This window comes from Thamnophis sirtalis, unplaced genomic scaffold (assembly GCF_051295495.1).
Source record: "Thamnophis sirtalis isolate CommonGarterSnake01/CBP01778 unplaced genomic scaffold, rThaSir2_p1.2 scaffold_6, whole genome shotgun sequence".
NCBI classification, from domain to species: domain Eukaryota; kingdom Metazoa; phylum Chordata; class Lepidosauria; order Squamata; family Natricidae; genus Thamnophis; species Thamnophis sirtalis.
Window position 1 is genome coordinate 17,133,704 of NW_028261386.1, and position 15,982 is coordinate 17,149,685.

General features: G+C 42.4%; 1 protein-coding gene across 1 annotated transcript in view; it reads right to left on the reverse strand.

The window, feature by feature from the left end:
- UNC45B (unc-45 myosin chaperone B) overlaps positions 1 to 15,982 on the reverse strand; it is a 34,512-nt gene that overhangs the window by 16,082 nt on the left and 2,448 nt on the right. The window contains exons 2-8 of the mRNA XM_087717283.1: positions 15,009 to 15,170; positions 8,489 to 8,525; positions 6,071 to 6,246; positions 5,249 to 5,338; positions 3,802 to 3,969; positions 3,136 to 3,304; positions 1,989 to 2,159 (exon numbers count right to left, since the gene is read on the reverse strand). Coding sequence (XP_087573409.1) covers positions 1,989 to 2,159; positions 3,136 to 3,304; positions 3,802 to 3,969; positions 5,249 to 5,338; positions 6,071 to 6,246; positions 8,489 to 8,525; positions 15,009 to 15,170 — 973 coding nt within the window. The remainder of the gene's footprint in view (positions 1 to 1,988; positions 2,160 to 3,135; positions 3,305 to 3,801; positions 3,970 to 5,248; positions 5,339 to 6,070; positions 6,247 to 8,488; positions 8,526 to 15,008; positions 15,171 to 15,982) is intronic.

The following is a 15,982-nucleotide window of genomic DNA, read 5'->3' on the forward strand; positions in this document are numbered from 1 at the left end:
GTTCTTCTAAAGTTGTCCTCTGCAAAACAACAAAACCTTCTATGGATAAATCATTTCTGAGAAAAGTATTGTGAAATATGGATTTCCTTATAAAAAGTGAGTCGCAAAACTATTTAGACAGCCATCAAATTCTCTTTGGATGGAAAATCTATAATGACTGATAGTGGAGCTTCCAGTTTCAGAGGTAATATACTATTTGTTGGGGAACAATAATGGAAAAAGGATTTTGCCTTTCTGCCTTGTTTATTATCTTTTCATATACATCCATTTTGTTTTCTGTCTGAAGCAGGATGATGGAGTAGAAGCTATTCCAAGAACCCTTGTCTTACATAATATCGCATAAACCTTAGTGTTCCACTTGTAAATTTATTTTAAGAGGTTTTCTTTTCACCAATACATGTTAGAGTATTGGAGCCAGGGGTGGCCTGCTGGGGGTTCGCAGGGGTTCAGGAGAACTTCTAGCTAAGATTCTGTGCAGTTCAGAGAACCCCCAAATCCCACTCCAGGCTGGCCCTGCCCACCCCTCCCCTCCCCTCCCAAGAGTCCCCATGCAGCCTGTTTTGGATTCAGGTAAGTTCAGGGTGCGCACGGAAGCTTGGGGAGGGCGAAAAACGGGCCTATCGGAACTTTGGGAAGGCCTGAAATGGTCCAGTTCCTGGTCTCCAGAGGGCCTGGAGCCTGGGGAGGCCCTCACGGAAGCTTGAGGAAAGGCTTCAGAACCCAGGGTAAGCAACACCCCCCCCCCCCGTTTTTAGCAAGGTGTTCTCTGACCAGTTGCTGGGTGGGCTTGGCCATGGTGGGCATGGCCTAGTCGGCCTCTTGCACCACAGCGGGGGGAGGGTGTTTTTGTCCTCCCCGGGCTCCAGAGGCTTTCATTGAGCCTCCGGGAGGGCAAAAACGGCCTCTCCAGGCTCCGAAGGCCCTCTGGAAGCCAGAAACAAATTTTGCCCCTTTTTCACCCTCCCCAAGCCTCCATGTGCACCCTGCACTTTCCTACATTCAAAACTGGCCACGTGGGACTCCTGGGAGGGGCGGGGTAGGCGAGGCCAGCCAGGAGTGGGATTTGGGGTTCTCTGAACTGCTCAGAATCTTAGCTACAGGTTCTTCTGAACCCCTGTGAACCCCCAGCAGCCCACCACGGCTCATGGAATGTTGTTCCTTGGGCATTGCAAATGAAAGTAAACAGCTATGGGGTGTAAATGCAGAGTGACCTCCTCTGAGCAAAAAGTGGCTCAATCTTCAGCCAAGTGCAGGGAAAATCAAGCAAATTCAAGTTCAGTTTTCACTTAAGCTAGGGATGCACAACCCCTTCTGGTCTAAAGGCCACACTTGATCTCTGGGACCAGGTAGAACCAGGGCAAAAGCCAAATCTGATTTCATTTCATTTTCATTTCAAAATGGAATCAATATAGAGTAGAGTAACTACAGTGAATTTCCAGTGATACACTTAATAATGTTCTTCTTTCATCTTAAAAACTAGCTTGGCGAAACATTTTGAAGGTTTGTGGCCTTCAAGAGTCATATCAACTGAACTGACAATTGACTGAAGTGGCTGATAGCACACAGATTCTGTCTGGTGCCATAACTCTGTTCAAGAGAGAGAGAGCTTGCATGTAGGCCAGGGATGGTTAACTTTTTTGGCAGCAAGTGCTGAAACTGGAGCACGCACACATGCGCCAAAGTGCCAGAACCCAGAAGAGAGCAGCTTACCGCTGCGCATGCACGTGGCGGCCAGCTGCTCTTCCAGGTTCCGTCACATGCATATGCACCAGACAGCTGGTCTTCAAAGCATACCCTCTCTGTGGCATGCCCTCTCTGTGGCATGCACATGCTGGAACCCGGAAGAGAGTAGCTGGCCAGTGCACATGTGCACGACTTAGCCCATTAGAGCAGCTGGCGATGGCACTCATGCCCACAGTTAGGGCTCTGTGTGCTACTTCTGGCACGCATGCTATAGGTTCGCCATCACGGATGCAGGCATTGCTTACCATTATCAATCACAAATATACTGCGACTATTGTCATGGATTCCCAGGTCCTGTCTTGGCACATTTTTGTTGAGTAAATTGAGCGCCCTGTCCCGGCCATGACCGGATACCTTTTTACTGGGAAGCATATCTAGAAGATGAGCAATGATTGCCTTTATATCTTTTTTGGGGTCTGTAAAAAAGAAGAAATCAGCATCAGGCAAAATTATTTAAATTAGAACTTCTACAGTGGTAACCATTTACAGACGCTACCTTGCTTATTTTAGATGAATGATTTTCTGCGGTTTTTAAATATCCATTTTCATAATAATTAATGGTGAATCAGAGCAGTTTCCACATCTGACAATGAGAAACAGTTAATTCTTCATTTACTTTACACTTGAAATAACTGGAACCACAAATTATTCCTACAGTCATTTTGTGAAAGGGCAGCACAGGAGTGGCAGGAATTATATAGAAAGGAAGTTGTTTTATTACAATTAGAAAATATGTTATAAAATAAGGTGACTAATACTTGATAAACACTCTAGTCTTTTTGTACCAACTTATGAGAAGAAGAAAAGGAGGAACCTGAGGAAGTTTCCCCCTCTCAGTGATCTTGTGATTTTCATAGGTCTACTAGCAGAATTATTCAGATACACAACAATTATTTTAGAAGATAATACATAATATAGATAATATAAATAATATAGACAGATGATAGATAGATAGATAGATAGATAGATAGATAGATAGATAGATAGATAGATAGGTAGGTAGGTAGGTAGGTAGGTAGGTAGGTAGGTAGGTAGGCAGGTAGATAGAGGATAGATAGATGATAGATAGATAGATAGATAGATAGATAGATAGATAGATAGATAGATAGATAGATAGAGAGGGACATACATACACACACACACACACACACACACACACACACACACACACACATATATATATATATATATATTCGAACTGTAATGCAACAATTTCCTTTCTATATAATTCCTACTGTTCCTTTGCTGCCCTTTCACAAAATGGCTGTAGGAACAATTGTGAGTTTGTAATTTTCATAGATCCACTGGTAAAATGATTCAAATGCACAACATTTATTTGCTAAAGGGCCACCACTCTTAGGAAAGCTGGTAGGCCTCTCCAATGATAGTTACCCAGCACCAGGGCATCCTCCTTCCCATGTTCTTCCTTCTTGCCTTCTCCAGTTAAAGAGTCGATTATGGCCTGCAACATGTTGGAGACCGCCAATGAGATCTCTTCATGATCTATGGACATCCATAAGCAGATTTTGTTGATCCCCAGCATGTGGAGTATTGCAGTGGCCTATCCAAGTAAGGAACACAACATAGTTGTCGGATTATGTCTCCTTGGGTTATCATGCATATGCTACAATAAATTGGATGAGTTTTGCAACACACAAATATACATTCCCCACCGAAACTTCTACAAACTCGTCTACAATGTCTTAATTTATGGTGGCAAAAAAATCAGAAGGATTGTGGCAACTAATAACACATATCAATAAAAGGCAAATGAAGAAAGCTGATGCCTATTAATTAAATTTGCTAGTTAGAAAAGGTGCTATCAGACCTGATTTATGGCCACATATTATGCAGACAGAGGGAGAAAATTTTATTTTGCAGATAGTGTACATTGTTTATAATGCTTCTGGGAGATTCAGAGGGCATCCATACGGGTTTAAAAAGTCAAGATGGTGGGCATAACACCATGGGTGCTTTGCAACATTTTTTTTGTCTTCTTCCTGCTGACCTGAAGCCATTCATGCAACAAGCAGATTTCAAGATATGTTTCTCTCTTACCCGTGCCATGTGTCTTGTGCACATCCCTGAAAAGGTCCTTGTTGCTGCCAAGATCAGCTCAGGATTTTTAGTTTCTATTAGCTTCAAAAGCAAATTCAAGCCATTGTTCTGGAATATCCTCTCTGCTCCTGCTTCTTCTCGGCCAAGGACAATGAGGTTGTTTGCAGCCTGATTTTAAAAAGACAGCCAAAGGAACGGAAGGAGCATAAATGCAGATTACGCATCACTATTTCATATTATTGAATGAATGCTTAGATTGGAGCTCAAGTGGGTATAACACTTCCTCCAATTTGAAGTCCATAATAATTATATAAGGTAGGTGAGGTTGAAAAAGACTTATAGGCCCAAGTCATCCAATGTTCCAACATGATCTGAATTTCCCTGCTCCCATTCCTCAGTTTCTGTAAAGTATTTTGAAGCTGGCTACAAACAATGTAGAGAAGATTAAGAAATCAAGTTCCCCAGAAAATTAAAATACTTTTTTATTAAGATTTGCTATAGTAACAGAATCTTGCAAGTCTGACAGTACTTTAGCTCTGCCTACTTTTGTGAATTAGAGAGGCATCTGTCTGAACGTTTTCCATGCCTTCCTCATGACTTAGGCTAAGTCATGTTTTTTGCCTTGTTGTGTAGGAAGTTAGCACCCACTCACCCTCCTAGAAGAATGAAATATTCTAGGAAAGATTAAAAGGCAGAATATTATATTTCCCTGGATGAGAAATGGAGAAACATGCTTTTTAGGAAGGAAGCAGACTCACCCTTAATAGCCCCCATGTTCCTCAATAGCCCACAGCAGATGTCCTCACTTAAGACATAAAGAGATAGCTAGGTCTATTCATAAGCAAATGCCCTTACCCCAGATCCATCCAACATGGTAGGATTAGCCCTCTACCCATCTAGCAACAGAACTCACCAATGGCACCTGGGGAAATTACATCACCCAGCAAGATTCAACCAAGCTTGGGACTCAAGACACTACAAAGTTGCCCCTGCATGGCCCCATGGGAGTCTGACAACCAATCAGAATACAATTTTTCACACAGAAACAGGGAGCTCCAAGGTGGGACACAGAGGGTATAAATCTCTTTCCCTCTCTCACCCATGTGCTCTTTTTGCCCAGGACCTCAAACTATGTGGTACTGTCCATCATTAAACCATTTTTTCAAGCACCTTCCATGTTTTCAGTCTCTTTCTTCTCAGTTGGAACTGAACCCAGATGGATATTTCTTCCAACAGTGGTTTTCGTAATGGATCTCAATTATTTCTGCCCTTATTATGTACACTATGTGATTGTGTTCACTCTTGTTGCCCTAGATTGCTGACTAGAGACAGAGAGCAATGCAAGCCAACTAGGGCTTCCCCTCTAGCCAATTAGCAGAAGAATGGAAAAAGGCAATTTTCTTAGTCAAATGAAGACAAAGAAGCCGTTCATATTAAGGAATCTCACCTTCTCTCGCTTCTCTTTCTCACTCTTTTCATCCAGGAGGATTTCAAACATTTGCTGTACTCTGGCATCCGTGGAGAATTGAAAACGTAACTATGTCAAAGATGAAGAAAAGGACAGAGATTATTATTTAATTTTTGTTGAGTTCTTGGTGGTCTCTGAGTTAGCTTTTTCTCTTGCAGATTTTTCATCAAAGCAAAGTCCCAGCAAACAGTCTTTCATGAGATTTCACAACTACAGACCATTATTAGGAGAGTTGCCAGACCGATATCTTCCAAACACCACGTTGTAACAGCAATTACTTGGCAAGAAGTCAGAAACAGATCTTCACCCTAATGAATTGAACTAATTGTCTCCTGCAAACTCCTCTCCCCTTTCGCTCCTCTTTATTCCCTATGGGAGGGGCCATTCACCATCCACCTGTGCCTTTACTCCCTTGTTTGCTAGCTGTTCCCATTTCCTGGCAGCTCTGTGCATGTGCACATCGGGAACAGGCTCCAGCTGTTCTTCTGCCCCACTGATATCCGACTCCGAAGGCAGCTGATAACTGTCGGATGGCCCTGGCCCCATCTCTGCCTCCAACGCAGAGCCCTCATCAGAGCCTTCCCCAGACTCCAGGACTGGCCTATATTTCTCCCCAATCTTCTCACTGTCTGAATCTGCTGCCATCTCTGCTGGTGGGCCACAACAGATCCAGCCATCACAATGCTTTGCAATCATATGATCATGATCCAGGTGCTCACATGCACATATAAAACACACCCACCTCCAACATAAAAGAGCAGTGGTTGGCTTATCAGTGTGTCAATCCTGTCATTCATTTACCTTCTCCTGGATAGTAGTGCCCAGACGTCGAAGGGCCTCCTGAAAACTTTGGTTCCGAGGTTCAATGGTGGCACATCTCTGGACATCTTTGAAGGCCTGATCCAGCTTTCCAAGCTTCTCCAGTGCCTGGCTACGTCGGTATAAAGCCTTAATATCAGAAGGGTTGATATCGATAGCTAGAAGGAAAATAATGACAAAATTGAAATGATACCTGACAGCATCCATGTTGGCCAAGAGAAGAGTTGCATCTGTTTTCTCTTCCATCTACTTCTATCTCATTTGTTGCATTTTTTCCCCCTATCCAAGTACAGTACAATATTTCTACAGGGTGCAGAAATGTATGTAACAGATGGGAAGAACAGAACCACTTGGTTTCTTTTCTGACTTTAAGAAAAATATCATGATAATTAAACTTAGTTGCTAATTGAATGAATATGACAATAGAAAGACAATTAAGCATGGGTTAAAATATATGAAACATGGACATATATAGAACTTTTAAGATGATGAACAGAGTGAGATGCGTACCGCTCGTTATTCTGTATACTAGATTAAGGGAATTGTAATGAACTTTGAACAGTAAGGATTGCCATTTATAGACAATTAAGGATAATCTAAACCAAGATATGGAAAAATGAACATGAAATATACTTACAACAGGGAAATTATTGAGATTTAAAGACAGAATCACAAATTGGGGACATGTAAGGATGTATAATTATACAAAGATAATGATGAGAATAGCTGGGAATTGTAACCAAAATTAGGCTGGGGGGGAGGTTTAAAGCACAATGACTATATATGAATACTTTTTTATTCTATTTTTTTTAAAGGAGGAGGAATAATACAATATGATGTTGGCTATGTAATAGTATACATGTGATTATATGTTATGAAAATGGAAAAATAAAAAACTTTTTAAAATATCAACAAATCTTCATTATTAAATTCATAGCAAGACAGGTGACCTCTTAGATCAAGAGGATACAGGTCCCAAGCCTACATGTGACACACAAATGAAGGTGAATATACGTGTCCTAGGATAATGTTGCAGGATCCAATCTGGGTCGGTCACAGGGACCAGAGGTTTTGTCTTCCAAGTTTTTGGACTCATGCTGGTGCCTGCTAGAGAGAGGTTCCATTGAAGATGGGCTTTGGCACAAGTCCGAAAGCTCAGAAGACAAAACCTCTGGTCCCAGTGGATGACTCAGATTGGATCCTGCTAAATGTGACTCTCAAGGCTTTGGGTGTGTTCCCAGGAGTCCTTCCAAAATTGCCACCAAACTATGGTGTTAAAGTGACAGTAAATTATGAAATAAACAACAACCATATTAATTATACTTAAAGCAGTGGTGGGTTTCAAATTTTTTTAGAACCTCTTCTATAGGTGTGTCCTGCCTTGTGGAAGTTGCTTGCCAGCCATGTGACCGGTGGGAGTGACTTGCCAGCCATGTGACCGGGTGGGAGTGGCTTGCCAGCCATGTGACTGGGTGGGCGTGGCCAGCTTGTAAAATGTGGTGAAACTCACTTAACAATGCTCTTGCTTAGCAACTAAAATGTTGGCTCAGAAACTCTGACATTTGAAGCACGCAAGTCTTAAAGCTGTCAAGTTATAAAACCCTTGGTCCCCTAACCCTTTAGAAAAAAAAACCCAGGGGTGTTCAAACTTGACAGCTTTAAGACTTGTGGACTTCAACTCTCAGAATTCCTCCTCTCGCTCTTCATCTTGATGATGTGTGGACTGGTGTGGGGGGAGGAAGCTGGAACCGGTTCTAAACGGCACTGTAGATTTGTGGAACCTCTTCTATAGAAGAGGTTAGAACTGGCAGGAACCCACCCCTGACTTAAAGGTATGTAACATGAATTATATCTCCCTGCTTAGCTTCCAAGCCCATGTGTTGCCAACTCTTGAGACCAATATACTGTAAGCCAAATTTAAGTTATATTTTTATCCAAGGTATTATTTCTTTATCCTGGGCCCTATTTTGGGCATAATAAGCAAAGGCCTAGTGCAAAGCAAAACACAAGAAAGTTTTGCATTTGAGTATGAAATAGTCTATCTCTGGTGGACATTAAATTTATTTACTTATTTATATTTCATATTTCTAAATACCCATCTGCCTCAAAGAGGGGCCCTGGGTGGTGTACAATAATACAATCGGTAAATAAAACAACATATAAAATTAAAATTAAAATTAAAAGTAATATAGAATGAAACATTTTAAAATTATAAACTAATGACAATTAAACATCAAAAGAGTAAACCTCCTAAGATGGCTGTTTAAGGTTGGTTATTATAAGGCGGGGCGGGGAAAGGCTCTTTCTCAAGTTGCACTATAAATTATTTTTTAAAACTCTGCTGGATATATCCAAATCCTAATGAAGCATCTAGAATATTTTAGTCATAGTTTAACTTACCTTTAGTTGCATCTGTCGTCACTTGGGCATATTTCTCCTATATTTTTCAAAGAAAAAAGGAATTTTTATTAGTGATTAAGAAAGCAGCTCATGGGATGTTAATTCTAGTTTGATATGAACCAAATATGAGTCTGCCTATCGAGATGAGATGGACCGGTTGTTTTGTAGTGGTGGGACAATAACTTGGTCCTTATCACCAATAAGACCAAGGAGCTTATATTGGACTATAGAAGGAATAGATCAGACATCCAGCTCTTGCTTATCAATGGAGAATGAGTGGAGCAAGTGGCCAGTTTTAGGTTTCTGGGTGTTATCATAAAAGAGGACCTGACCTGGGACCAGGGGTAGGTTTCAACCGGTTCACAGCAGTCCCTGCGAACCGGTTGGTCGGCGAACCCGGAAGTAAGTAACTTCCGGGAACGGCGACTGGCCCACCCGCCCGCCTGCGCTCCTTACCTGGTTTTGACGAGTTCTGCACTTCCACGCATGCGCAGGACGCATACAGCGCCTGCGCGATCCTCCAGGAACAGCTGGAGCATCGCACAGACGCTAGTACGCATGCGTGCGCCGCGCGTGTGCACGAGAATGCCGCCGGCCCCGTTCCAACCGAACCGGTTGGAACGGGGTGAGAAACCCACCCCTGTCTGGGACGCTCACATTGCAGCACTGGTCAAAAGGGCCCAGCAGAGAATATACTACCTGAGACTTCTCAGGAAACAACAACTGAATGAAAAACTGCTGGTAACCTTAGAGAGTATTTTAACGCACTGCTCCTGTGTATGGTTTGCCAATTGTACAGTGGCAGATAGGACAGCACTCCAGAGGGTCAACAGAGGATCACAGGTTGCCTTCTCCCCTCTTTGAAAGCGCTTTATAGCTCCCGCTGCCTTAAAACAGTTCAAAACATTCTTAAACATCCAACTTATCCTGGGCACTCTTTTTTTGAAATATTACCATCTGCAAGACGGCCCAGGATAATAAAAATAAGGAGAAATAGGCTGAAAAATAGCTTCTATCCCAGGGCAGTAACCATACTGAATTCTATGGTATAGTGCAATATCGGATTTTCAATTTCAATTATATAGAAAGTAAAAGATGTATGTTTGTGTTTTTGTTTTTATAGTTATAATGTACACTGAAGACGGCATTTAATTTCATTGTACCATGTGCAATGGCAATAAACTAAGCTAAACTAAACTAAATTAAATTCCCCCCCTCTGCAGTCTTCGCATTTCATCATTTTATCTCTTGAAAGTAGATGGCCTAACACAGAGGTGTCAAACTCGATTTCATTGAGGGCCGCATCAGAGTTGTGTTTGACCTCGGGGGCAGGGGGGAGTGGCTGGGGAGCATGGCCAGAGCAACATCACTTGTGTTGGAGGTACCTGTGGTTCAGGGGTGGGTTTCTCGCCCCGTTCCAACCGGTTCGGTTGGAACGGGTCCGGCGGCGTCCTCGTGCATGCGCACGGCGCACGCATGTGTACTAGCATCTGTGCGATGCTCCAGCTGCTCCTGGAGGATCGCGCAGGCGCTGTATGCATCCTGCGCATGCGTGGAAGCGCAGAACTCGTCAAAACCGGGTAAGGAGCGCGGGCGGGGGGGCCCTTCGCCATTCCCGGAAGTTACTTACTTCCGGGTTCGCCGACCAACTGGTTCGCAGGGACCGCCGCGAACCGGTTGAAACCCACCCCTGCTTTGGTTCTACTAGTGAAAACATGCTCCCGAGCTCCGTTTTTGGCTGCGACTGCCTCCTGTAACCCTCTGCCAGCAAAAACGCGGACCTCCTGAGCTCCATTTTCACTGGCAGAGGCACCATGGGTCAGTCCTTCGCTGTTTCCAGGTCGGCTCCGCAGGGCAGATCTAAGCATCGGATGCGGCCCACATTGAGTTTGACACCCCTGGCCTAGCAGATCACTCATCTTCAGTATCTCTATATGAGAATCCTTTTTACTGATTATTAATTTTTTTAAACAGACCAGCTAACCAGCTTTATGTTAATTTCCAAAATGATTAAGAGATAAAAACAAATGAAATGGTCCCAGAATGGAATGAGAATGAGAAGAAAATGGATGATGAGCTCAGATAAATAATTCTGTAGCTGCTCCTTGAAAGTCAATGGGTCAATTAAATTAGTATAGAATGTAGAGTGTAGAAACAAATCCCCAGATTTAGAGTACCCGTCTGTGCACCTTTGTTCAGAATTAAGCATTCTTTTACAGGGGTTATTCACAGCTAAATAAGTATATAATTATACAAGAAATCTTCATAGAATTTTGCTGCAACTGTTTCAGTCAGCTGATTAATTCAGTGGTTAAACATATATTAAAAAGATGAATTGTGTGAAAACCATTAGCCATCTTTTGTTGTGTTTTGAGATGATGCATGAGCCCCAGAAGGGATCTGCTTGTAAGAAACAATTTCTCCAATGCATAGAATGGTGAACATTGCTTTTAAAAATTAACTGCCATCTTTAATTTTTATAACTGATCATTTTTATAAAAAAAAGTTTAATATGTAAATGTAGAGGGAAGATGGGGTGGCCTTGAAGGATAGAAGAAACAGCCACTGCCAAGGCAATCAGATAAAAGAAACGGGAATCCAGGTCAGAAATCTAACATAAATAGATGTCTCAGACAAGCCTTTTTCTAGTTCACCCAAAAACAAAGAGAAGATGTGGGAGAAATGCATTCGGACTTGCAAGACTCTGTTCCTGAAGGTTTACAATAAAAGTAGTATTGGCCTGCACGTCTTTGGTTTTGCTAGTGTTGAAAGAAATGTCCTTCTGGGTTCGGCTCCAAGTGGGGGAAAAAGACACTGGAGACATGGAGGCTGCTTGAAAAGATGGTTTAATGGAGGACAGGGCCACATGGCTTGAGCCCTGAACAGAAAAGGTGATCACATGCTTCAATGTTGGTGGAGAAGAGAAGGGAGGACTGAGACGCTGAGTCCCTGGTTTTATGCCCTCTCTGGCCTTTGATCTTGAGCTTGTATTCTGATTGGTTGTCAGACTCCCATGGGCCCATGCAGGGGCAAATCTCTAGGCTGCGTTTTGAATCCAGGTTTGGTTGAGTTCTCAGATGCCATGTGGCGAGTTGGGTAAAGTGCCAATATTATCATGCCTTAATCGCATACCCCTGGAGCTGAAGTGGAGAACTGTTTATTATGTAAAGGGACTAGCTTGGCCTTCTTAATGGCCCATTGACAAAGTGGGGATGGGCAGGAAGCTGCAGGCAGCTATTTTGTCTTTTAAAACATGTTTCTTTCTTTTCACATCCAGAAAAATATTCTGCCTTTTCAATATTTCCTAGGATATTTCATTTTTCTGGGACAGGGCTGGATGATAACTTCCTACACTAGTCTGGTCTGTTTATTTATTTAGAAATTTTATATGGTTTCCCAACTCACTCACAGGGACTTTGGGTGGCTTAGAAAAATAACCCCAATACAAAAATCAATAAACCTCCACCCTCCTGAGGACAACAATCAAACCAATTACTTGGTGGGCTCCATATCAACGTGGGGTCCCCAGGCCCATCAGCAGAATCATGGCTTTTCAGGGCTTTTTGTGAGGACAGCACAAAATATCGTGGGCTGTCCCCTGATACCATGAGATGAGATCTTTAGGGCTCGCTGCCTCAGAAGAGAGAGGGAAATCCTCAGGGACGACTCTCCCCCTGGACGGCCCTTCTTTACCCTCCTGCCATCGGAAAGGAAATATAGAAGCATAGCCAGCCGCACAAACAGGCTGAAGAACAGTTTTTATCCGTGGACTGTCAGACTCCTGAATGCAAAATAACATCATAACTACGTAGTACGATGGATTTGCAGTGCCGGCGCAATGTGGAACATGTTCAGACTGGTGCAATCGGACTGGGGGTTTGTTAATATGATTTATTGGGTTAGGGATTTCCTGTCTTCACTGTGAGTTGTATTGTGTTGTGGGGGGCGGGGTGGCACTGAGAGAGCTCAACCAATCTCACTGTACATATGTTGTGCACTGACAAATAAATTATTATTCTGAAAGAGTATCAAAATGGGGGGGGGGTTGCAATCTTATTTCCACTGGGATGATATTCCACAGGGAGGGAGCCACCACAGAGAAGACTCTTCTACTCCTAGACCTCTTTAAGAAAGAGGACCTGTAACATTCCTTGCCTCCCCATATGCCCATAGGTTGGGTAGATATACTTTGGAAAAGATGGTTTTTCAAATAACCCTTGAAGAGCTTGTAGGAAGTTAAAACCCACCCCCCTCCTAGAAAAATGAAATATCCTAGGAAATATTAGAAAGGCAGAATATTATATTTCCCTGGATGTGAAAAGGGAGAAACATGTTTTAAAGACAGAGTAGCTCCCTGCAGCTTCCTGCCCACACCCTTTATCAATGGGCCATTAAGATGCCCAAGCCAGTCCCTTTACATAATAAAGAGTTCTCCCCTTCAGCTCCAGGGTGATGGGATTAAGGTATGATTAGCCTTTACCCATTCACCACATGGCATCTGAGAACTCAACCAAACCTGGATTCAAAACACAGCCAAGAGAGTTGCCTCTGCATGGCCCCATGGGACAACCAATCAGAATGCATTTCTTACACAGCAACAGGAAACAGAGAGGTGGGGCCGAACAGATTATAAAAAACCCAGCAAGCCCCTTCTTCCTTTCTCTTCTCTTCTTCATCCAACCTTGAAGCATGTGATCACCTTTTCTGTTCAGGACTCAAGCCATGTGGTCCTGTCCACCATTAAACCATCTTTCCAAGCAGCCTCCATGTCTCCAGTGTCTTTTTCCCCACTTGGAGCCGAACCCAGAAGGACATTTTTTTCAACAAGCTGATATAAAAATATTATATAATAGGACATGGTCTACATGGCATCTAAGATACCTTCCAGTTTGATTATTCTGTTTTTCAAATATATTGCCAAATAACTATCATAACCCTAACGCTCTAGATGTGTTGGACTTCAACTGTCTGAATCTCTAATGAGCACTGCTGTTTTTTATATAATTGCATGGATTTATGGAGATTCTTGGTCATCCAAGTCATGGTTGTCCCAAAGGTGCTTTTTCAAGAGACAACAGGACTTTCTGGTTTTTCTTTGAAGACATTTCACTTCTCATCCACCTGAAGAAGCTTCTTGGATGAGAAGCAGGTCTTCAAAGAAAAACCAGGAAGTCCTGTTGCCTCTTGAAAAAGCACCTTTGGGACAATTGCATGGATTGTTTGTCTATGTTTATTTCTCTTCTGTAAGGTTCTCATCATATGCTAAATAATAAACTGCCATTGTGACATCCAACATCAAGTGGAAAAAGAATTCTTGAATCTTACAAATTCTCATGAGAAGTTGTCAAAAATTTCACAAAACCTTGGCAAACCACTCAAAGTTTGTGCAACCTTTGGATTCTCTTGGGGGATAATTGCCAGGTTCCAAGTAATGCATCCATCACAAATTGAACTCTGAGACATTCCTTTTCTCAAAGTACAAATTTATTTAAATACACCATATTGGCACTAACTGGTGAAAAACCAGTGCTAAAGTTCCAGGGCTTTTCACCCCAATATAATTTTCAGTTTTCTCAAGTTTGCAAAAAACTGTCACGTTGTCCAACCAAGATGGGAGCTGGTTGCTCGGCGACATCTATCCTCCTCAGAGGTGGGTTCCTACCAGTTCGCACCTATTCAGTAGAACCGGTTCGTCAAATCTACCGAACCGGTTAGGAGAGGTTCCACCAGTGGACCCAGAAAGCAAGCCACAGCTACAGAAGAGGTTCCAAATTTTTTTGAAACCCACCACTGACACACAGACAGACAGACAGACAGTCAGACAGACAGACAGACACAGAGACAGAGAGAAAGAGAAAGAAAGGAAGAAATAAATAAAGAAAAAAGAAAAAAGAAAGAAAAAGAGTGAGAGAGATGAAAGAAAAAAAGAAAAAAGGGACAGAGAGACAAAAGGAAGGAGAGAGAGAGAGAGAGAGAGAGAGAGAGAGAGAGAGAGAGAGAGAGAGAGAGAGAGAGAGAGAGAGAGAGAGAGAGAGAGAGAGAGAGAGAGAGAGAACACATGGCCGGCAAGCCCCTCCCACCAGGTCACATGGCTGGCAAGCCACTCCCACAAAGGAGGCCACACCCACAGAGTAGGTTCCAAAAATTTTTGAAACCCACCACTGGTCCTCCTCCTCTGGTCAGCCGGAGATTGGAATGTGGCTGACTCATCAGTTAGGAATGATATTTTAACTGAAGGCTCCATCCTCCCTCAGCCTCAACCTGTGTTCAAACTGAATTCATGTCAGAATACCTTAGGATACAAACAATCCCAGACTCCAATTGAATTCAGGCTTGACAGGCTGCCCCCACCCCCTCAACAGAAGGAACAACACTGCAAAGGCAAAGGAGGGTAGATGTACCATTTCAATATCATATGGCTTGCCTCCTAGAGGTGTGAGATTGTGGATTGTTGATTTTTCTGACACTCTTTATCTGCATTTCAAGAGTCTTCCCCCACCTCCACATAACATTTCCTTACCTTTTTCAGAAAGCAGGCTGCTCGGTTTCGATATAACACAGCCAGGAGTGATGGATCTTTAGCAAGTTTAAGTGCTTTGGAGTAGCTTTTAATAGCATTCTCATAATCGTTGCCTTGAAAGAACCTATTCCCTTCTTCCTTCAGCTGCACAGGGTCCTCCATCTAGAAAAGAAACAAATAGGCCTATTTTAGGGATGCCTCCAGTCACACGGCCCTGTCACTACTAAGGAAAAGACCAAAAAAATAAATAAGCTATTCTGTCTTTTATTTCTTAAGATTTTCTGTAGGGTGGAGGAAGGGAAAACATGCAAGGAATAACTAGAAAGCGAATCAAGTCCAAGTAGAAGACCAAAACTGCCTGTAAAAATGGGTTGAACACCAGTAGGACTTTTAGAGGATATCAGACCAGGTTTCTCACTTCTAGATAATCTCCTGACAAAATACAAGTAATATAGAAATGTCTATAACGAAGCAATCCCGAACGGGATTATAATCAGCCATAAGAACCCAAGTCTAAAATTTGGGCAATGCAGTCTCTGTCAAATTGAGAGCTGCACCAAGAATTTTATTAAGTTTATGCGATATACAATACAAAAGAAAAGAAAAATAATAGGAAAATTAGGAAGGGAAAGAAAGGGGAAAGAGAGGTGTAGGATAAAGGGAGAAATAAAAAGAAAGCATTCTTTGACTTCCAACTTTTTTTTCCAGCAGAGTACAAAATAGAATTACAGTCTCTATGTCAACTTTGAAACACTCTACTTTTTACTTTATCAATTTAACAAGTATTAGTCAATTCTATTACAACTAGATTAATCAGCAAAACCCAAAGTCAAGATTTTGGTTTTTCTCCCTCTGTCTCAAGCATACTCAAGCAAGTCCAAGAAAAATAAAACTGAATCTGTTCTTTTGTCTAGTTAAAACAGTCTTTTTTGCTGTCTCTGCTAGTTCCATCACTTTTTCCATCCATTCTTCTG